Below are 24663 nucleotides of genomic sequence, written 5' to 3'. Positions count from 1 at the left end.
CACGTCGTTCGGTTCTAAAATACCGAATGAACCAGGCGAAATAACGGTTTTCAATGTCAATTCCCAAGTGGCAAAAATTTACTATAGTGCAAAAATGAGGTAAAAGAAACGTTTGTTGCACGTCACTCAAATTACTTCAAGTTGCAAAGAGGTGAGGAAACTTTACGACCTAAATATAACGTTTTGGCTACTTAAACTAATAACGTCAGACTTGCTGTGTTATAATAACGTAATTTTTTCGTCGTTTTTTTCCTCAAAATATTACGTAACTGATTGTAAGAAAAATTACGTGCAAATAACGTAATTTTGTCACCTCTCTCTTTCAATACTCTCAGCCCTATAAGAACAATATCTGCAGTTTTTTAAACGTTTAGAAACGACAATATAAGAATATTAGGTTATAGAATGGGCACTCAATGGGTCAAGTAGTAGAGCACTCGCTCTACGATGCAAGTGTCCCGGTTTCGAATCCCCTTTAGGTCACCAGGAATTATTCTGGCGTTAAAGGTGTTCGGATTGCATCCAGTGAGCTTCACTGCACTTAATTCCACGGGCATGAGGGGTGTAGAGCGCACGGCCTATTCGACGCATGTCAACCCTGTCGACAGCTGTATCCCACCAATCCAAATACTTTATTCCTTTCACACGCCTAACCCCTACCATCCCAAGGCGGGTGCTGATGGTTGTTATATGGTGCTCTTGTTCCTTATGGCAATTAACATCAGTACTTCAGTGAGTGAACATCACTCGCCGTGGACAGTTCACTCTCAGGAAGTTGAAAAAAGGGTGAGAACCTCAGTTCCCTATTTTCCCTCTATAAGTTTGTAATTCTATTTAGGTGAGCCCCATCTGGGCTTACAAAGGTTAAAAAGACTCAAATGATATGATAAAAAAAGAAAAGACTCAAATGAAACCTAATAATATCATGTTTGAATTCCTTGAAAAGATCTTGGAATAATTGACAAGTCTGCACCGGTTCCAATTGGTTCTAAATGGGATACTTTTGAACAGAATCTAAATTTCAAGTTTGAAATTCACTCTCGTAAAAAATATCAATTAAAGTAACTTTTATTACATAAAAAATATTGTTTTGTATTTTTACAATTCTAATCAAAATATTTCAAGCACTATTACTCTTCTATTAGGGCATAAAATGGCACATGAAGGGTTTCTAAAATAAAATCTAATTTTTGCACGCGAGATTTTTTGCATTTCTTCTACTTTTACCACTTTTACCGTCTGTGCATTATGTATATTTGTTTTTGCGCTATTAGCTAATATCTCGTAATAACTGTTGTGACTCAAATTCTGCAAGTTATGACCAATTCATGAAAGAAATCCTTTTGCTTTAACTGCGTTTGCTGCGAAATATTGTGAGTTTAATGTAAAAATTCTATAAAGGACCATTCTTTCAGCTTGTCATGAGAAAGATGATTGAAGAATAAATTAGTGGAAAACGTGATCCTGATGAAGTGAACAAAATCGCCTCAAGAAGAATATTCGAATGACAAAATCATTATTAAATTTTCATTCAACGCAGCATATAAGACTCCACAAAAGGTACAAATAAATACCATGTAAATTGAACGTGAGGTGGCTGACGATGGATTGTGTATTATTGTGCGTAAAAGAGAATTTAAAAAGAAAAAAAGTTGAAGAATCCTCCACTTGAGACATGAAACAAGCATAATAAAAGTCAAGCTATATACCAAGTCTTGCACCGGTTTTGCAGAACACACCAACGAGATACCAAAAGTGGGGGTCTCCCGGTAAAAGGCGCCAAATGACTCTACCACATCACACTACTGAGTTGTACTTCAAATCGTTCACTTGGTGCGTGTTCTTTTAAGCTCAATATTATATATAGTTTTTTTGTGTTTTTTTTTTAAATAAACATTTTTTAAAAAATTATAAAACAATATTTTCTTTTATGCTACAGGTGTCTAAGTAGTTGATTAAGAAAGTTCTGATTGTGTGACAACATCTAACATGAAATACCTGTCCATTTTGGTAAGGCATCTGATACCTTTATAGTGTGTTGCACCCATAGAAAAGTCTTAAAGCAATCTCTCGTTAGCTTAAAAAGCACTCCATAATGCAGATCACTTTCATCCAATAATTAAAATGAGAAATTGTGCTAGTAGATGAAAACGCGTTTTCTACATTGAAAGATTTATTAAAAAAAAAACTTCAATAGCAATTTTTTAGCTTTCGAAATAGTACATTTATTTCACATTCTCCGTCAATATTTCTATGCTCTTTTTTTTCAGTGGCTCTTAAAAGGCAATAACATGTAAATTGACTAATTTTTCTCTCACGAAACAATAAAGTCGTGAAATGTGCAGAAATCTCTCTTGAAATGTTCTTAATTGCGTCCAATTGTAAATTGTGCTCTGCATCAATTTCATGATAAAATTGCACACTCTTCTATATTTTATAAACGATTGCGTAGATAGAGAAAAATTAGAGAGTGTCTTGCTTGTCCATTGATTTTGTGTCCATAAATTGTTTACTAGAAACTTCCAAGGCGAAAGTAAAATAAAATAAAACATTTCATTGCACATTTTCAATACATTTCTATCCAGCATCGTTTCAACAAAGACAACTCTTATAACTTTGAGCACACTATCCATAATCATAATTTATTCACAAGAAATATTATTCGCCATATACTTCCACATTCTTTTGTACAGAAATCGAAAGGTGTTTGATCGTGAAAAGATATTTCTATTATTTTATAGTAAATAATTTTTTGATTAACCTTGAATGGACAATCTATGATCAATTAACAATTAAACACGGTCTATTGAAGCGAAAATATTTCTTTACCCGGCAAAATTCCTTCTTTTTTTATATTTTTTTTCTTATAGCCCAAAACCATCTGCAAATACCCCAAAATTACATTCACTTTCAGTAATCTTTTTTTTTCTTTCTTTCAAAAATCCGTATGTACAAGACTCAAGGCTATTAAAGTGCTTTTTCTTGTGGAAAAATCAGTGAAAATAGACGTGAATAAATTTCATGATTTTTTTTCCACATTTAATTTCTAATCTACAATCAAATAGTATTTTCACATTTAAACAATGTTTCTTACGAGATAAAACACAACAAGAGCATTATAAGGAAATTGTGGCTGTTTCTTTTACTATCCATATCTCATCGCAATCGTCTACCAGAAAGCATAAATTAGAAGACAGTAAAAACGCTACTTTAAAGTATAAAAATCTGCATAAGTTTTTGCTATATTTTGCATCTCTATCATTAAATTCTCTCCCTCAATCGTGTTAGTCTGTGGGTTAAAAGTGAAAATTTTAGCAATTAACTTGCAACATGCTGACGATGCATCAATTGAAAATGAAATTTCATATTGTACGCCTCTCTGACAAGGAAAGTTTTAAATAATGACCATATATTGAAAAAAACATGGGAAATATTTATTTTTGATTATCTTACACCAAAAAATACTAAAAAACATTTTATATGTCTATATAATACAAATAAAATACTGCATTTCAGAGCACGCTCAATGTAATAAAGAAAAACGCACGATCAATGATCGGTTACATGGAGTTTATTGGTCCTCGTGTTTTTATTTCAACGCCTCGAATTCATTGAATATTCCATTTTAATTTCTGCTATACAATAAATTAAATGTAGATGACATGAAGTCTCTTTTGTGGCTAGATAACTTTGCGTGATTTCTTTTTCCTAATCCAAAACACAATAAAACCAATCACATAGAGGAATCATAGAAAAAACAGCTCTCAATAGCACGTGGATTTCACTTTCAAAACAAATTACAGAGCAAAGAAAAAAAAATAGGAGACAAAGTTGTAATAAAAAAAATAAATTTCACATGATTTAAATACGATCAGTCAATCTTAAACAAATTATGTGATCCTCTCGTGACTAGCGGGCGACTATTTTTTCTTCTTCTTTGCAACATATGTGAAAGAAATATGGGCGACACACCGACCAGTTAAAGCTCCATAAATTACAATATACCTGTTTTCGAGTTGAATATAAAATTTTTGCAGAGATTTCATTGAGATCTTTCTCAGGGTTAGAAAATCAGTGGCGCTGCAATTGACTTAAGTATGTCTGCGGTTGCGATCGAGGTTCGCGCAGATGTTGGATTGAACTCTAATGACTCTTACCCAGACTCTGCAAGTGTTATAAAATTACATGAGCCTGTTTTTAATTACGTTATTTTTCGTAGAAATTTAAAACTTTTTTCTTTAAAAGGGCACAACAAATAACTTGAATGAGCGCTTCAATCCTGATTCTTTGAGCACCTATCAAAGTTCATACACTCTTGGTTTCACAAGAGCTTTTTCGCAAATGGCGTTAGTCTTTTAATTCTCTTACCCCGAGTGGTACCTAATCTTTATGCAAAAAGTATTAACAGAACATATTCAGTCTTTGCAATTATATTATTCATTTGCTATAACATTTTCTCTTATTGGTCATAATTTTGATTTGATTCCGCTTTCCTTTTTTTTAATAACCAAACATTATAAGAAGAACAAGGTCATATTTGTTTCAAATATAAACATAAAATTAATAATAATAATAATTATGTTACCACGTTCAATTATTGCAGCTTCTGTTAGCTAATTTGCTTGTCTAAAACGTCTATATTTCTCCAGTGTGTTTTTTTTAACTTCATAGATTCAACCTTGTGCTTCTGAAATTTTAAAATATTTCTTAAAAATAGTTCTAATATCGACGACTCAGAATATAAGTCGAGCAACTCGATTTTGTACAAAAATCGTTTTGTTCGCTTTTTGGATACTTTCTTATACCCTCATCCTTCCCTATGAATATATTATACTTGAAAGATGATTATTTTAAAGGTTATAGAAATTTTAAATCTCAAAAAATCCTATACTCTGCATATAAAATCTCAGCTTCAAATCGCTCTCCTGTAAAATTTGCCCTCTTTGACTTATTCGTTTCTTATTCTGAGCAATCTATATTACTATAATACAGTTTCTAAGTTTAAAATCTATAAAAAAATATATATATCGTAAATAACCTCAGCTAAGATGAACAAATTGATCAATAAGACTTCAAAAACCAGTGATAAGCCTAGATCAGCTTATAGAGGTGCGATTCCTTCATTGCAAATTTGGATTGTGGCAAACTTGAACGATATTCATACATAAATAATGCAAATTTCGTTTAATAATTCTTAAACTGTATGTAACATATTATCGTTATTAATAAGGAAAATTGGATGAGAAATGCATGAAAGTGTCTGAAAAACTTTAATTAATTTAATTTAATTTAATTTATTTCAAAAATCCACTACAAATAGGGTACAACCCTCTTACAATTGCGTGGCGAGAAAAAAGAATTAAAAAAAATGAAAAAAAAAAACAGAAAAAAGGAAAAAGGAAAGAAAACAATAAATAATAGGAAAAAGAGAAAAAAAGAAAGCAAAAAAAGAATATAAAGTAATCAGTTAAGCCCAGTTTGGAAATGTTTCTGAATTGCCCGTTAAGAGCTACGTGCCTCACGAGGAAGGGAATTATATAATGCAACTCCTTTTACAAAAAGAGTGCGGTAAAAAAGATCTTGCTCCGCCCTAGGTACCAAATATCCCTGAATCCTAGCCGAACCCCCCCTCGTCAAGAGGGAAGCCAGGTAACCAGGTGATCCAGCTGTCACCAGGCGATGCAGAAAGAGAAGGGCACGCATTTGAAGGAAGGACGGTAAATCGCAACCAACAAACACGTCCCTATGAGGAGTAATGTGATCACGGGGACCAAGCGAGCAGATATACCTTACGCAGTTGTTGAAAGCTACTTTTAACCTGTTGATCGTATCACTATCTGCAAGGAAAAAGAGCTCAGCTCCATAAGAAAATATGGGTAAAAGTAGCGCTCGTGAGAGGAGTAGGCGTGTGTCGTAGGGTGTGATGTCCCGGTAACGTCGGAGGGTGTATAGGGAGTAATTAATTTTTCGACAAATTGAGGTTGCATGATCAGACCAAGATAATGTGTCGAAAGGAAAAAGGAAAGTTTAAAGGAAAAAATTGAGTTGTCCGAAGCAAGAGTCGTCCGAAAGTAGCGCGCTCTCCCCTATACAAAAAAAATCGTACATAGAGAAAGGTGGGCTAGGCGTGCCAAACGTTCATAAATTATTGCAAAACTAAATCAGTCGAGCTAGTTTCTCTTGGTTCTTACTATCTTATCTTATCGTAGGTCATACATGCTTGAAACTGTGCCACCCAAGGTGCCACCCTTATACGGGCTTTAGACCTAAGGTTTAGCTACATGGCTTAACTAATCTATTTTTTTATCAATCACAATTATTTGGAAAAATTTAACTTAGGATTGGATTATTAAAGATAAATGACCTATTAGGATCTCAAAAAGCTCGTTATTGAATATTTTGAGACATTCGGGAACTGGGCTAAACCTCTAGTCTGAAGACCACTTAACGTACTGAAACTCATGTAAAAAAAAAGAATCACATGTATAATGATTTAAATTATAAAACAACTTTAACGAATAAGTTTCAAGAGAAATCCAACCCAGTCTATTGCAGAATAAGCTCTTTTTATTGTTTTTCTTTTTGTTATTATTATAAATTTTTAAGTTTGTTTTTAATGCTTTTAACATCGCTATCGGTTTTGTGTGCTTGTTGTTCTTAATTAAATTAAATAACATGTATAACGTAATTCTATTCACCGCAAAACTCTAAAATCTGAAAAAATTGTCATTAGCAGATTGTCTAAAGAAAATATCCAGTACACCCAGCTCTTCGTTATGCGGCACTTTGTTATCCGGGTGACAGCTGCAAAACTCTGGCGGTTGATGTATTCAAAATTATTTTTACTAAACATTAAGTTTCTCCAGTGTAAATTAAAGTATTATTATCATTGTATCGAAGTTTTTAATACATAATTATGATAAAAAATGAAACATAAGCACACCATGAAGAAAATTCTCTTGTTCTTTGACAGACAGAAAATAAATTCACACAGCACAAAATATAAAAACCGTTGATCATTCAAAAAACCTAAATGTCATTTTGTCTCCCAGTCAGCCGGATAACGAAGAGTCGAGTATTTAAAAAAAAATCAGATCCTTTACAATTTTTCAGAAACTCATTAAAATAATGTAATAAATAATTTTAAAAAGTTATAAGTTAGATCCATTTTACCATTTAGGAAACTTATTTTGATATATTAAATAATTATTAGGTATTATATTATATTGTTATCTTAATACCTTTAACTCTTTAAAACAATATTTAATCAAAATTATCGCCCTTTGACAAATTTCTTCGCCAAAAAATACGATTTTTAGAATTTTGACTATCATGGTAGCTTATTAAGCTGGTCAAGGATGCACTGGATATTTTTCATGGAATTTATAGATTCCAACAAATGTTTTAAAAAAAAATAGTTGTGATTAAGTAAAGATCACACTTTACTTTTTAAACTTCGGCCTTTACATAGTAATTAACTGTTTTTCATGATTCAAAATGTCCAAAATTTCTGTAATGCGTTGCGTAGCTTACGTAGACTAGGAAATCAGCATATATCCTTGACATTTGTTTTCGACATAATAAAAAAATATTTAATTCGAACTCTTAAACATATAAAAAAGGTTCAACATTTTAACTATTACTTTCAGAAATTTTCATTTGAAAATTTTAAAACTTCAGCCGTTGGACCTGATTTTTGGAGACGGTTTCTGAAGAAAAAAAAACATACCTTGCCTTTTTTGAAAAATGTTCCGTTTAAGTACGAGTTTAACTCATCAGTCATCAGCTAACAGGAAATCTTTAGTTTTTTGACATCAAATGAGTAAGAGTATTACTCTGACTGAGAAATTTTGGCCCCTGAAAAGTATGTTTTTCTCAAAAACCATCTATAAAAATCATGTCACCGCGACTGAATTTTTAAGATTTTTAAATGAAAATTTCAGAAAATATATTTTAAATGTTCTACTTTTCTATGCATAAAAACTTAAATTAAAAAAATTATTATTAAAAAAAGAAAATATGGTGTTTTCCAGTATTTTTGACCCACGTAACTCCCCTTAGTCTTTGATATGAAACTCATTAATTTCATTAATTCTTAAGCTGCAATTGAAATGACAAACTTCTATGTATTTGATTTTCAGTTTTATTTGGAAGGTTCCTTTAATTTAAGATTTAAAATATCGAAAAGTTTAAGACATGGGTGTCTGACCAATACCCAATAACATGCTTCCATAGAAAAATCCCAAAATTCCTTATGTGTACCCCTCAATGGAATATCGGAAGCCATTGAGATAATTTTTAGAAAGATTTATCGAAAAGTATTAAATACATCTCTTATTTCTGGAGACGATGAACACCTCTGACGTCCTCAGGAGTTTTTCTCCTTTTTTCGATAGTTTAAATTTAAAGCAAGCTTATAATACTAGGAACAGCTAGACTTTTAACGCAGAATAGGGAATAATTCATTTTCCTATTAAATATTTAATACAAAACTTTTCAAATATATTTATCTCAGAATTTAATAATATCATTTTAAATTTTCTTTTTTAACTTTCCTAATCTCAGAATTGAAGGGTGTAATCTTACGTTTTGTATTGAATTGCACAAAATGATTGGAATAAACATTTCATGCCACTTTCCTTGTAAACGTGCGATTATTCAAACAGCATTACAGGGTTAAAGACAGGGGCCTCTCGACATTTCATTTTTCCATACGTTTCTGCATAGAGGCACTGAAGACTATTGGCAAGTTTTTTCCTAAAGAGAATTGACTTATCAGTCTGATATATTTCGAAATCGTGCATTAAAAGCTAACTAAAAATACATATTTCATAATGTTCGCCAAAATTATACAAGAACTACGAGCAAATTTGTTTAAGTCGCAGTGCAATAGATGCAAAATTTTTACAAGGAAAAGTGAAAAATAGCTTCACTTTTTATTAGGCTTGATGGGCCCCTGGTTAAAGAATTATAATGTATGCAGTTTGGTCCTTCCTGATCACAAAAAGAGTATTTAGTGCCCGATGTATGAAAAAGTCTTTAAACTTCGAACGTCTGTCCACATAAAACGTTTTTGTCAAAATGTCTATTTATAATGCTTTATGAAAGCGACAAGTTGCAACATGAAAAACAAGAGTCTAATGAGCCTAACTTTTCCACAAACATGGGAATTAAATGCAATAAAAAGCTAGTGTAAAAGCATTTTACTTGAAGCCGATAAACCCCTAAAAAACATATTGATTGAAAATAATTGAATTTAGAATTATTTACAGCGAGTAAATCGATTAATTACTCGTGCAAATTGTATGTAATTAATTGATATAAGTAATTTAAACACAAATCTCAAGACACAATCTCAATATCTCATGGTATAAATTGCACACCTCAGTGACTTGCTTGACTCCATCTCAGCACTTTTATGAGAGTGTCTCGATAGATCATGCCAAGAAATAGGTATATACTATTTTTTTTTATTTGTATTTATCTCGCCTCCAATTTCCAATTACATCACATTTCACTTGGAATTTCTCGAGACGCAACATACACACAAATTCGCATCATGTTCTCACCCTAAATCTCTTATACACCAATTATCTCTCGCAATATTTTCTTTAAGCTCAAGTCTCTTTATTTGCAGTGATCGGAAATTGCATTTTGGGATTTTCTTTTTTTTTATGTGCTAGTGTTAGTCTATGTATATAAATCAATTTTCATTTAACAATTGATCCATGTCGAATGGCGGTTAAATGATTTCTCGACTCGATTCCTCTGCACAACGTCTTTGGGCGAGTGTGTAAATTAAAACACTAATCATACACTTCTTTATTGGCAATAATGTACAATCAGCCTACAAGAGAGTGCCGTAAACACCTTTTAATGCTAAATACCTCAATTTCTCAATAGACTCTCTTGGAGGAAAATATTTTTGTATAAGAGCACCAAGAGCACCTTTTACAGGAGGCCTTTCACTCTTTGCCATCTCGCACAAAATATGCTTACACCCGGCTGATTCCAGATATCAAAATTAGACGTTATAACCGTGCCTCAATTCCTTTTGAATTTTTATTATGTCAACGCATTCAACAAGAGTAAAAAATCATATAATGTAATCAAGAAAAAAAAAGAATGCACAAAAAAACAACCACGGGCTAATTTTTAGTTAAAGGGGGCCTCTGAGACATTCCCAAAATAGAGGAATAGCGGCTCTTTTTATGTAACAATCGCATAGTTAGTGTGTCTCACCTTTTCTTGTCACAAATGGAGCTTTATACTCATAATGAAAAATTGTAATGTAAGCAAATTGCTTATGGAATTTTGGTTGAATGAGAAAACAGAAATGCAAGTTGCATATTTAATTTTTCACGCTAGTTCTTACATCATATGGAGAATAGAAACAAATTATACTGTTAGTTATAATTTGAATTATTCTAGTCGCGCCCAAGTCATTTCCATTCTTCATTCAAGTTTTTTTTTCACCTCACTTTATTTATTTTTTCATGTACAGGAAATAAAAATAACACGAAAGCTCCTCATTCAGTAAAACCCTCTACTGAGAATATTTTGATGCATTTGGAATGTTAATTAACCAATTGAAACCCATTGTAAACATTCTTTATAAATTGCAGTCGATATTTTTGGAAATGCATTATTTAATTAAGCGATCTTTGCAAAATGCACGTTAAAAAATATATATCAATAAAATTTAATTAAAAATGAAAACTGAGTCAATTGTACCTTTATCAAAAAAAAAGTTATAAAACCGGCATGCAGTTGACCTTCACCGAGTAATTTATTTTTGCGCAACTTTCGTCCAGATTGTCTCTCTTTTTATCTGCATTGGAAAAAAATGCCAATGAATGCTTAAAAATACACCTAGCCGTGTCGACGACAATTACCATGGAGCATTATTAACCTTTAATACATGATTCTGGTTACTGTCCATCAGCTTTCACTGGATGTTTGCAATTATTGGGAACACGACAGTGGTTTGGATTGCATAAGAATCCATCGTCTTCCGACCAATGCAAATTTATTGGGCACGATTCCGTGGGTGATAGCTGTGGGAACTGACTGATTGAGACTTCTGTGAGGATTTTTTTTTCTAACACCCACCAAAGAAAGTCGTGTCTCAAGGAAGATGTCAATTTTGCTAGATTACAATGACTATGCGCACCTTTATTCTGCCTTTAGAAAGATCTTTTGCTGAATCTTTCCAAAATTTTCGATGTTTTTGTTAAGAAACGTTACACAAAATCGAATTAAAAAACTTCAAATGAATTTTTAGAAGGACATTGAGAAAGGCTTTGATCAATTTTTCTCACAGAAAGCTACAATGTTTTAGAAGAGCTTTAGGGTATATCCATCAAACCAGAGGTGTGCGAGAACCGTTTGAAACCGAATAAACGTCAAAATAAGTTTGTTCTGGTAGCGTTTTGACCATTGACGTACAAGTTTCATTTGACGTTTGTTCGGTTTCAAACGGTTCTTGCACACCTCTGCATCAAACATTCAACATATGCCTTTTTATTCCTCTCCTTTAAGCTCCCTTGCCCATGTTTTAGGCCTTACGGCCGTTTTGAATATCTTACATCTGCCTAAAATAATCAAAATTCGTTTAGCATTGGAACTTTTAGTAATTTCTGAGAAAAAATGGCAGAAAAAGGCTTTTGAGACTTTTAAAATCAATTTAACTCAATTTTTCATCAATTTCTCAGGATTTTCTTTAAGGAAAAATCTTCGTATAGCAAACTTCCAGTTTACGAAATACGCCAACCAGGTTCATTATGATTGGGCTTAGATTTAAAATAGATTTTCAAAAAAATAAGAATACAACCTTGTCCATAATTTTCAAATAATCTAGTCTTTTCCAAGTAATTTGAAAATCAGAAAAAAAATTGAGATTATGAAAATCGCGATCTAGAGAACTTCCAAAATTCCAGTGAAAAATTGAATCTATTTTTATGCTTTTTCCTTTAAAAAAAAAAGCTAATTATACATTTTTTGAAGAACTCAGTTTATGAGCTATTCAAGTCAATTAAAATCATCAAAATTGGTTTTAAATAGGTTTAATGTCAATATTTTCTAGTAAAATCTAAACCTTAATCTTAAAAAAAATTTCACGACAGTCTCAAGCTTGAGCGCAATTTCCTTCAAGAAAAGCAGAAATTTTTTTGTCCCCCTTTGTCTAAATCCGTCAAAATCGTCGAAATTGAAGAAGAAATGGGTCGAAAATCAGAATTTTCTCATAGAACAGTTCCTAATTTTTTTTTCCAAAAAGTCATAAAGACTCGGACTTTTTGCGATTTCTTTTGCGTTAGAAAAACGAGGGATAATGCTCCAAAAATATTTTTCTTAAACAAATTGGAATTTAGCCCGCACTTATGTACTAAAATCCTGGCTTCGCCCTTGATCGATAGATCATCTTTTTCTGTTTGCCAGCAATGTGATTACTAAATCATTTTACAAAAGTTATTTTTTGGCTCTTCTTAGTCTTTCAGGACAAGAAAAATCCTAAAACGAGCAACGGATTCGTGTACAACGAATTTATATTCTGGAAACACTCATTAGGGGAAAGCGCGCTACCTGCGAACTACTCAAATTCCGAACAATTATTTTTTTAATGTGTTCTAAATCAATTTGGTGTATTATAATATTATATTTTAATAGCTAATCCAATATCTTAAATTTCCAGAAAAAAGCTATGAGTGAAATCAATAACATAGAAAAAAATGAGTTGTCCGAAGCTTGATTCGTCCGAATGTAGCCCCCCGAAGGTTAGAGGGAAGGTAGCCCCCCGAAGGCTAAAGGAAATGCAAAATTTTGGAAAATAAATTGGTCAAAAATGGTGTATCCCTGCAAGGAAATATTTTAACAAAAATCAAAATTCCAATATTATTTTTAATTAATGTGCATTTTTTAAATTTCTTAAAATTTTAGAAATTTGTGGAGATTCATGAACGCTATCATTTATGGTAAAAATTTTATAAATCGATTTTTTTTATCTCAGATGATATAATATCGAATTTTGAAATATTCATCTTGCTATTTGTGGCATCCGAGTGGAAATAATAGACGGTTGGTTGAGAGTGAACTGAACTGAACATTTATACAATCCTGGGTTTATATACATTAGTGATCCTAACAGAGAGGACCGCTACTTCATAGTCCTGATGGACTTTGCCATATTATCGTGGGTTTTCTCCAATGGATGGTACATTGGACCTTTTTGATCTTTGTCTCATACATTTCACGCATTTCACTCTTTACTTTCTTTAATTATATTTTTGTACCTCTAGTTAAAATTTTTGCAATACAACTTTCACACAGTACTAAATGAATTTCATCACCATTTTATCGTTTCGAAAAGGTTTACTATTGTCCAACGAAGACTCAACAAAAATACAACCTTTTTTTTCAAAAAAGTTTAAAGTTTTATATCCAACTTAATCATATTTGGATATTTAGTTAAGGCCACAAATTAATTCAAACTAAATCCAGAATTGCACACACCTTTCTAATCCTTACAAAATGTCAACCGAAATTAAATGAAAAAGATTAATCCATTTTGTTAAACCCTAAATCTGAGAAGACTCTAATCCACTCCAAAAGAAATTATTGAAGCGATTAAAGCATATAATTACAAGTATAAATATCTTTTAAAATAAATTATGTGAAAAGTTTCCGTAATTTTGTAAAACATTTCTTTACGCATAAGTTCATATCACCTTGAAGAAATAGACTTATTTCTGGTTATTATATGTTTAACAAAACAACCCATTAATTAACAATTCAAAATTAATTTTCCGGCGATTTTTTACCATGCATGATCACACGTTTGATAACAAATTTAATTTCTAATTTCGAAACTCTAAATCTGATTATTTTACAGGTCCTCCTCGCGACCATCAGCGCGATGGCATGGGCCAGAGCACAATTTGACGGTCCTGTCCCACCTAGAATAAACGTACCCGGTGCCATACCCTTGCCCATTAACCGGCCCTCCCATACACCCTTCCGCAATGACCGCGTTCACAACGGAGGCGGACCCGCTGTAATCCGCGTAAGACGTCCTCTGGGTCCACAGGGGCGCCCCCTGTCTCTACCCATTCAATCTACTCAGCGGAGTATCGATGATGCCAAACCCGTGACGGAGGAGCCAGAGGAAGAGCAGCCCTTCATCCCTCACATTGTATCAACATCTTCCCAACCTCCCCAGCAGCAGCACTATTCCTTCTTCGAACCTAACGCTATTGCCGATGATCTACCCCAATTAGTGGCCCGATTCCAACCCCAGGAACGCCCAGCCCCCGTCCAGCAACCACAGAGATTCTTACAGCCTGAACCACCGCGTCCACAGCAACCCAAACCCACCCCAGTGCGCCCTAGGCCAGTCTTCAAAGAGGCCCGTCCCCTCTTTGACGACGAACCCACCATAAGACGCACTCCAGAAGTTCGTTCACATCCCCGCCCGCATCACAACTACGAAGATGGACGTGAGAAGAAACCCGTAGCTCAAATCCTTCGCAAGTACCGCGAGGAGCACGAAGATGGAACAATTACATGGGGCTTTGAGAATGACGATGGATCTTTCAAGGAGGAAACCATCGGAATCGATTGCATCACTCAGTAAATGCTTTAAGAATATTGTTTTTTTGCATAACGAAAAGCCGTAACTTTTTTTGATCTCCATATTTTGCACGTCGTATTAAAGTTATATTTAGTACGATCCAATAAAAAAAGCCACTCCCATTTCATTTTAGAAATTATTAACAATTGATATGAATTTTTTTTAATGGAGAAAGTTAAAAAATGAATGCTACAATGCTTTTTAAGTAAATGCACAACAGCCAATACTATTTTGGGTGGGCCTAAAAATAGGCCACGCCCTCGTAGGATTTGTATGAAAACGAACACTTAAAGCTAAAAAAAAACTAAAAGCTCTGCTGTGTGTGTCTAAACTTAAACTACAAAATATAACAATACCATGCGATTACTGAAGGGCGTATCAGTAAGGACAATATACACAAACAGGCGTGGCTTCTACAGTAGACTCTCGCTAATTCGGCTCTTTTAAGATCGGGCTACTTTTTAATTTGGGCAGTGGTTACATTTGAAAAAAGTTTGTTGTCATTTTTCAAGTTTGATTATGATTATCAAATATGCTCAAATTTGGCATGTTTTGTCTTAAGTTTTGATGTGATTTTGCATTATTGAGGGATTTTCATGCAATTTACGATATATATCAGTGTTTTATTTAAGAAATCTTCCTTCAGGCTCCATGCAAAGAAAAATGTTCAAGAACGACTTATCTTGCTTCAATAAGGATATCACAGTAAATTAAAAATTGCATCGTCAACTTGCCAAGCATCTTTGCAAAAGGGGTGTGGCTTAAAAGTATTTTTGGTGTAGCAAATTTTCCAAATCAAATATTACCTTCAGCAGAAAAAAAAGTTACAGCTTTTCGAAAGTTTCTTTTTTAACCCTTTAACGACGAGACAGTTTTCGCGGACCGAAAATCAACAATAAAAATTAAATCGATAAACAAAATCAGTGAAAGGTCTTACATCTAACCTTCAGAAATCCGAAAAAGTGAAAATAACATTCTGGAAATGTTTATTTTACCCTGCAGTATTGATCTGAAAGCGGTGTAAATATTATCTTTTTAAGGTGTATTAGGAATTTAAGTTACCCTTTTTCATGTTATTTTTACAATTAAAAAAGTGTAAAATTAACATTAAAAAATGTTGATATATTTTTACACCTAAAAAGTGTTAAAGTTATGAGGAAGAAAAGTTAATCGAACCCCCATTTTGTCTTAGTGTTAGAAAATCCAACAGAGTCTGATTCGGCACTGAGAAAAAAGAGGGTGCGATTAACATTTTTTTCTCAGAAATTTAACACTTTTTAGGTGTAAAAATATATCAGCATTTTTTAATATTAATTTTACACCTTCTTAAGGGTAAAATTAACATGCAAAAGGGTACCTTTAACCCCTAATACAGCTAAAAAGGGTAATATTTACACCGATTTTGGATCAGAACTGCAGGGTAAAATTAACATTTCCGGAATGTTATTTTAACTTATTCGGATTTCTCTCAGTGGGTGTATTTGTTTTCCTCTATGCACTGAGAGAAATCCGAAAAAGTTAAAATAACATTCCGGAAATGTTAATTTTACCCTGCAGTATTTATCCAAAATCTGTGTAAATATTACCCTTTTTAGGTGTATTGGGGGTTAAAATTACCCTTTTTCATGTTATTTTTACTCTTAAAAAGATGTAAAATTAACATAAAAAAATGTTGATATATTTTTACACCTAAAAACTGTTAGTTGTGAGGAAAAAAAGTTAATCGCACCCGCGTTTTTTTCTCAGTGTGAGCGATAGGAACAAAAATAGTCTGAAATTTAAGTATTTTTTCTGACAATAATGAATGATAATTGTCACTCTAGTGAAAAATATTATATTTGAGCATTGTAGTTACTTATTCCAAAACGGTTTTGCTTAAAAAAATTGGAAATATAAAAAATAATTAAAATTAATTTTCATTATATTAATTTAAAAATTCGTTATTTTCGAGCTTAAAAATTTACTAGGGTAAGTGTGCCAAATTCCGGCCAGCTTGCAATTTCGGCCACATTTTTTGCTCGTCGAGTTTCCATGAATTTTCAGTTTTTGCATACTTTACAGATTATACTATGCAAAAAATAACAAAAAATGTCACATTGACAAACAAGATGATTTGAAAAAGACATTGGTAGAATTCCGGAAGGACAAGGAATTATAAGAATGAAGGTGGCCAGATTAGGCCACCAATGCTATGTCTACATTTTTATTCATTTTAAAATGTACTAAAAATGATTTTAGTGAAAATAAAGATGATAAACTGTCTACAAAGTTCCAGGGAACACTCCTTAAGAAGAAGTAATAAAATAATTTAATTAGTATTAAAAATATTACATTTCAAACTTGAGACTTTGACGCTTGCATACAACTATGCCGAAATTTGGCACACTTACCCTATATAGAAAATAGCTGGAGACTTGCAAAAAATATCCTAGATTCCTTCAACCTTTTACTTTGCAAAAACGTACAAACGTAAGGAAAAAATAACTTTAGGTAGTCAGGAAAAATTATTTTCTTTATGGGACATCGGTGTTCTAATCGTCCTTAAAGGGTTAAGAATCATAACTAAACCTACCTCTCTTTCCTACCTTTTTTTTATATCTCTTTCAGTGGTCGATACGGATACATCGATCCAGATGGTGAGAAACGTGAGTACACCTACGAGACGGGAATACAATGTGATCCCAACAAGAGGGATGAAGAGAGCGAGGAAGATGATCTCGGTGGATATGTGGATTATCAAGAGAATAAAGCCGTCTTGCCGAATGGTGTGAAAATTGACTTGGGTGGAAGGAACAAATCAAAACGTCCAGGAGGTGGTGGATCCCCAGCCAATTTCTACAGAAACTGAGAGACTATTCGATATCAGTCACATTAGCTTCTAGGAAATCACTATGTTTAATTTATTCCGTAAGTCGAGTTACTCTCTCTTGACACAAAAAAAGACATCCTGGATTATATTGAATTAATAAGAATAAAGAGACGGAGAAAACATCAAGTGTGCAGAAATCTCTAATATCGCTTTCGCATTGGTGGCGTTATGTTAATGTCCATGTAGTCGCCAATACAGAATTTAGCTTGATGGAGAGTCTTTGAATCATCAGCACCTTTGGCGCCTGAGCAAGTAACACCAATCTCTCTCATTCTGTACTGGCCCCTTTCGGGGTAGACGAGGGCAAAGTCAAAATATGTACCTTTTCGACGTGTTTCCGGATTCACATCCCTCACGAGTGTCGTCAATTCCCGCAGCGTTGCATCCTGCCAGGTGTATATTTGTAGTTCATTGCTGGGTACATTCCCATGGGCATATTCAGCGGCGGAATGATGTCTCCCGGTGGAACAGAAGACTCTCAATAAAAGGGGGCAAGTCTAGGTGAAAGTTTGAGGTTAGTTCATTCAGAATATCCTTTTTACACGTGAATTACCTTCTCCCGATCCACTACTTTTGTTGGAACTGGCTTCTCCTCCACAATCATTGATTCCACACCAGTCATTTTAGTTCTTTCTTATGATAAAATTGCTTAAAATGAATAAAAAGTGCCTGAATCCAGAATCTATTGTTGACAAATGCTACTACGTTCAGCGCCTCTATCGGCATTGAGTTTTTCTTAATCAATGTATAATCAATTAAACGCATTTACCACTTATTGCAAAAGATGGCACTGTTTGCCGAAGCCCGCCAAATCTCAAAAATAAAAAAAAACTTTTATCGCGTGATTTAAAATATTTTATTTGTAAAATTGCAATTTCATATTGAATTAGTTAGATGAACTCGACCTGTAAGTTGTTAATCGGAAAGAGAGAAAAGAAATTAAATCAATGAAATAGCAGATTCTACAAATAATTACGAGGATAAATTACAATCCCCGGGAGATAATATTTGGAGAGAAAAAAAAACAAGAGAAAAAAATAGCTCAATGCAATTAATTTCTTACAAAAATTGGGATTAACGCCTATGAGAGTTTCTTGGCCTTCTGATAGAGTGTATCTACAACTTTGCCCATATGCTGAATGACTTCCAGAGCCGTGTCGTAGGTTTTGTCCACAGGAGTCTCCTCAAATACAATCAAAACACCATCTCCCTGATCCAGAATTCCACTAAACTTCTTATCCAGAATCATCTGTGACAGCTTCTTCTCCACCTGTGCCATTGGCAACTTAATGCACTCAGCAATATGAGCCACTTCCACACGACTGTATGGCTCAATGATGCGACACAAATTCTGCTCCAGCATCGTATCATACAGAGTACCCAGATGCGCCTTGACAATCACATCATCCTCCAACTCCTTCTTGAAGTCTTTCAGACCCAGCTGGAAATCGGCCAGGGAACGCTTATGTGAAGCCTGGGCGACAGCCTTCATGGCATCAATATCGCGTCCAGAGTACGTAATGGCGAGCTTTCCGCTAACAATCTGATTCACATCATCTGACTGACCCAGCATAATCTTGCACAGCAGCATGTACTTGAGGGCTGTAAGAGCGCGATTGGAAGCTACACTGTCATAGCCCTCAAAGGCCTCGTAGAAGTACGAGTAGGCCGTCTTGAAATCCCTCTCATCGGCTGCATGGAGAATGCCAGACTGGAGATCGAGCGCCGCTTGCATCTTGGGGGCACAGTAGATCGCATTAGCTGTAGTGCGTGCAGACGTGAGAGCAGCACGAGCCTGAAGGTGAATAAGAATTTCATAGAGGCCATACCCAAAATCATTCGAACAATAAATCATGAATATCATCTTCAATTTTTATAAATTTAAGAAGACCAATAAAAACACAATATAAATTGTTTAAAAAATCTCAAAATTACCCAAAACATCGTCAGTTAAATCATCACTTGTCGTAAATGTGTTTTAACAACTTTTCAATTCAGCTTTATTTTTCTTAAAAATTAAATGAACAATGAAAATTTTTAAGAACTGAAAAAATAAAATTGAATTTGATAAAATAATGTGAATGTCTTATGGAAAAACATTAAAATTTTTTTACAGATTACAAGTCAAATTACTGTGATAGTTATACGGAAAATGCTGATTAGAGACACATTTGCATGGAAATTTAACGTAATTTCATCAAAAATGAAAGCAACGACTAATGGCCTCTACACACTAAAGAAAATTATGTTATTATTAAGCAAATTCCTACGTTTGTGTACACTGAGAGAAATCCGAAAAAGTTAAAACAACATTCCGGAAATGTTTATTTTACTCTGCAGTATTGATCCGAAATCGGTGTAAATATTATGCTTTTTAGGTGTATTAGGGGTTAAAATTACCTTTTCCATGTTAATTTTACCATTAAAAATGTGTAAAATTAACATTAAAAAATGTTGATATATTTTGACACCTAAAAAGTGTTAAAGTTATGAGGAAACAAAGTTAATCGCACCCCCGTTTTATTCACAGTGTAGAAAAAACTCTTGAATATGTACATAAATTTCTCTAGTGTGTATAGGCCATAATAATACTGAGGACAGATACTGAGCTCTTTTGAGGCTGAGAGAAATCCACTCGCACACCCCGCCCGCATAGTCAAATCCTTTTGTAATGACTTCTTTATAATATGAAGTACTTGCTACATGTACTCAAGCATCTGCGGAGTGTGCGAGTGGATTTCTCTCGGCCACTAAAAAGCTGACGGGTGCGAGTACGTTTTCAATAATTTGCCTTTGGCTTAATTGACATTTACCTTACCGAGTAATAACAGATAACTCCCTACTGAGTTCTTGAATAGATTTCGAATCTTGAAAAAAAGCGCTCAAGCGGTGTTGGAATTCAAGAAAATAAATTAAACGTAAATATTAATAGATCTCTCTGTCGTATTTTTACTTATACAGCGGACTCCTGCTTGTCCGTTTTACTTTTCGTGGTGAAGTTCTTAAGACAATGTATAAAAAAGATGTTTCTCAAGGAAAAAAAGGGGACTGGTACCATTGATTTCCTCTAGTTTTGATATGTTTTAGAGACTATCCTAGTGGATATTTCACCCATGTATCCTATCTACCCTATCCATATTGGTTCCAAATTCCAATGCACAGATAAGGGAGTAACTAATTCCAAAGCTCTATGAACAGAAAAGCTCCAAATATTTCCCCAATCATCATTGCAGGAAACATCAAATTTTAAGTCAAATAAATTCAATTGCAAAAGGCACTAATTCATCGAGTAAAGAAATCAAACTTGATCAGCAAGATAATCAAATTTGATTAGTATTTAATTTATTATTCTTAATTTTGGAGTTTTACTGTAATAGGCGCGCGACGACATCGGCCATATCGCTCCTTGGAAATTACAAGGGGCCAACTCAATCTGAGCGATTTTTCAGGAGACAGCATGAAAGATTCAACTTCGTATAAATAATTATCTCAATTAAATATGTTAATAAAAACAATTTTATTCTTTTCTATTCGTATGAGCATTATTATAAACATCGAAACATACATATTTTTACCTTTCAAAATATGTTTTTTTTCTCTTTTTTTTAGTTAGCTCTTTGTCATTCTAAATGATGCGCAAATTTTCATGAAATTAGAATGACACGGGATCAACTTGCTTGAGTTAGTTCTTTGTTTGTTTTGTGCCCCATGACTTCAAACAAAATCGCGCTAGCAATCATAAACAGTAAAATTTTGAAAAACTTTTGTAACTAAGAAATTTAATGATTCATATCATCTGAAATTTTATTACATTCTCTGTCTGAGTGAATTAAAACCTCAAAATCACCAAAAAGTGAGTTGGCCCTTCTAATTTCCAAGGAGCGATATATGCGCCCGTTGATCTATTATTGTGAACCTCAGGTGAGGTGGCTCTTTGCTCTTTTAAATTAAAATAAAAAGCTCATTTCTATCAGTTTTGGAAAAGGAAAAAGAGATTTTCGTTTCAACTGGGGCCATCTAAAGTGCTAATGACTTGTTCATACATTTGACTTCAGGAAAATTTCATAAAATTAAAATTCACATCCTCCTTTTTCTCAAACGTTTTGCATATGACTCCCATTCCTTCGCATAATTCTTCTTTCGAACATCAAAACAAATTCAATTTATTTTAATCCAATTTCATGTGTAACATGTTAAAGGGTGCGGTAGATGCAATACATTTTGATCTCATGGAAATTTTCCTTATCTAGAAAATATGCCGGAGATCTAATTTATATAAATTTATCTCATCTTGTAAAGATTTAGTATAGGCATTTAACTGATCAAAATTTAATATTTTACTGATCACATTCAATTTTTTACTGGCAAAAATTTAATGTTTTCTCTAACCAAGTTTAATTGTTACTGGTTAAAACAAACTGAATATTTGCTGATTTCCGTTGAATTTTTTGTGAGATTCATCGCATCAGAAGCGATTTTTTAAAGCCTGTAGAAATTAACACTTTAATTTAATTAGGTCTTAAAAGTAAAAACAGAGTTATTGCAGATTTATTTTAGGAAAAACGATGATAAATAAAAATGGATAGAGCAATTTAAAAATATGTTGTGCAATATGACCAAATAATATTTTAACAATGTTATGCCCTAAATATTTGTTTTTTTTTTTAAATCTACAGTTAAAAGCTTATTTCTCTCTCAGAAACCCTTTTTAAAAAGAGCAAATTTCATTGCAGAAACACCTCTGAACAAGTGACTCAATGAGTCGAAATATTAAATGAAAAAAATATATCATAAGAAAGTCAAGATGAACTCCCTCCGGATGCATCAGGGGGTGAAATCCAATCAGGACAGGAAACAGGACAGAACAGAAGGACAGGAACATAAAATTCTTTGCTAAAAATTTTGTGTTTTCCCGTCCTGAAAGGATTGCACTTCCTGTCGCATCCAGAGGGAGGAGTTCATCTCCTTGACTTTCTTATGCTATTGCAGCCATTAGTAAGCTACCAAAAAATATTCTCATTTTTAGTTTGAAAAAGCAAGTTTTAGCTAAATATTTTCCTCAAACTTGATTATTGTTTACAAAGGTTTAGTTCCACCATCTTTTTCCATGAATGCTGATTATCCTGATTATTTAGTTTCATATTTCGATTGCACTTTTATTCTAAATCTTCTAAAAACCATCTAAAAACTGGACTCTTATGCTTACCAAAAATATACCGAAAAAGCTTGCTTAATTTAACTTCCTTAGTACCCAAATAAACTCAGGCTGATCCTCGAGAATATTTAGCCAGTACAATTTTGTAGTAATAGTTTATCCTAAACTGTTATACACTGAGGGCTTAGGATCATCGATTAGAGATTCTTTGCATAAATTTTTTTTACCTAATCCTTTACTGCCAAATTTTATATAGGCTAAGGGCAGAATCACATTGACAGTAAAATGCTCACCGTCACCGTCAAAGCCCTCACCGTATTTCGTTGATTTACGCATTTTCATTGCAATTCTTACGCAAATTTTCCATTGCGATATTACCTTGTCTCATACTCGGTGGAACTAGGTGAAAATAGTATAAGAAAATTGAATAAATAAAGCGAAAATGCGATAAACGGTAAGCAAAAAAAAACTGTAGGATTTTTTGCTACAGTTTTTCGGACAGTTTTTTTGCTCACCGTTTATCGCATTTTCGTTTTATTTCTTCAATTTTCTTATAGTATTATCACCTAGTGCCACCGAGGCGGTGGCACTAGGTTTGACGGTGACGGCACTGCGTTTGACGGTGACGGTGAGCATTTTACTGTCAATGAGATTCTGCCCTAAATATTCTCGAGGATCAGCTTGAATCTATTTGGGCCTTTACGAAAGGCTTCGTTTATTTCAATTTAAGACTGATAGTGTTACGATTTAGAAAACACATTTTCTTTCAAAAATATCTCAGAATTCATTATTTTTAAACGATTTTTGCTTTGCAAAACAACTTATCAATACTAAAAACTATTTTTTTGTCGCTACGAAACGGTCGACATTCTGATTTGAAAACCGATGATCATGCGTTTTATAGCTACTTAAGACTTTTAGAAAAAAAATAATAATTGCTAAATAGAATTAATTACTTTTAAAGCAAGAGAAAAGAAACGGGAAAGAATATAAAAAAAGTAAATATATTTTAAAACAACCTACGGATTATATATCTATTTTTAAAAACACCAATGACATGAAAAATTGTCACAAATAGAAAGCTGTGTTCATAATTTCCAATAGAGTCTTTTGTCGTCCAGATGAGGTCACATAAGAGCTTGTCTTTGTGTCCAACAATAACGACGTCACCTCGAAACTTTTCTCTCCACAAAGAAATTGCACTTACCTTTGGCAAATTGCTCAGCGCATGGTATGTCTTGCTCTCAAGCAGCTGCACTTCTACTAGAAGATTTTTGTCATCAAGCTTCTTCAGTTCCTTCAGCAGCTGTGACCCCAGGGCAAGGGCTTCTGTGTACATTCCCGTGTCAAAATACAGAGCAATCAAACGTGCTTCTAGCGACTGTCGCAGGAAGGTGCGCTTCTCTTGCTTTGCCCATTCAATGCACTCTTTGCATAACTGCACCTCAATCCCAGTTCCCGCCTCGAGATCCAGGAAGAGGTCCACGAGGGAACGCACAAGCTTGGCGGCCTTCGCTTTGCTTATGAGACTGAGGAAGGGCCTTGTAACTTTAATCAAGTCTGCCAGCTCCTTGGCCTTCCCTTCCTGCTTGTACAGCTCTCCAAGCTGTAAGATACCTTGCTCCTTGATCCGTATGAGTTCTTCATCATTTTCAGCCACTTCTTGTTCACGCACAATTTTGTTTAGAAGGGAAATGCCCTCTTCACGATTCACAGACGAAATTGCTTGCGCCCGTTCAAAAAGTGTTGCACCCGCCATCGCTAAAATGTGCACGAGAACTCTTTACTACCAAATTATGTCTTTATCACTTGAATTTCCACGGAAAATCGCCAAGAAAAATAGAAAGCACGAGAAAATGCTAGTCATCGACCATCGACGTCAACTGAAAATGTCAAAACTCCCGTTTCTTCGACCACTTTTTTTTTGGAGACTTTGAAAAGATACGCAGCCGTTTTTTCGAAATTTTTGCAATTTTTTATTTTGAACTCATTTTTTTAGCAAAAAGCTTAAAA

At 33.7% G+C, this 24663-nt stretch overlaps 3 protein-coding genes across 3 annotated transcripts; 1 reads left to right on the top strand and 2 right to left on the bottom strand.

The window, feature by feature from the left end:
* Positions 1-1798: 1798 nt before the first annotated feature.
* LOC129801278 (uncharacterized) lies at positions 1799-17621 on the top strand. Its single transcript, XM_055846166.1, has 4 exons — positions 1799-1833; positions 1940-2010; positions 13889-14625; positions 17234-17621. Exons 2-4 carry the CDS (start codon positions 1990-1992, stop codon positions 17472-17474), a joined length of 999 nt encoding a protein of 332 aa, XP_055702141.1. The 5' UTR covers positions 1799-1833; positions 1940-1989; the 3' UTR covers positions 17475-17621.
* On the bottom strand, positions 17503-18219 carry LOC129801461 (histone deacetylase complex subunit SAP18). Its single transcript, XM_055846547.1, has 2 exons — positions 18049-18219; positions 17503-17992 (listed from the first exon to the last, which is right to left on the bottom strand). Exons 1-2 carry the CDS (start codon positions 18115-18117, stop codon positions 17636-17638), a joined length of 426 nt encoding a protein of 141 aa, XP_055702522.1. The 5' UTR covers positions 18118-18219; the 3' UTR covers positions 17503-17635.
* A 108-nt stretch (positions 18220-18327) lies between these two features.
* Positions 18328-24558, bottom strand: LOC129801203 (26S proteasome non-ATPase regulatory subunit 11). Its single transcript, XM_055846032.1, has 3 exons — positions 23858-24558; positions 18559-19290; positions 18328-18400 (listed from the first exon to the last, which is right to left on the bottom strand). Exons 1-2 carry the CDS (start codon positions 24407-24409, stop codon positions 18577-18579), a joined length of 1266 nt encoding a protein of 421 aa, XP_055702007.1. The 5' UTR covers positions 24410-24558; the 3' UTR covers positions 18328-18400; positions 18559-18576.
* Positions 24559-24663: the final 105 nt, after the last annotated feature.

The sequence above is a fragment of the Phlebotomus papatasi genome, chromosome 1, assembly GCF_024763615.1.
Source record: "Phlebotomus papatasi isolate M1 chromosome 1, Ppap_2.1, whole genome shotgun sequence".
NCBI classification, from domain to species: domain Eukaryota; kingdom Metazoa; phylum Arthropoda; class Insecta; order Diptera; family Psychodidae; genus Phlebotomus; species Phlebotomus papatasi.
This window is presented reverse-complemented; position numbering and strand designations above follow the sequence as displayed.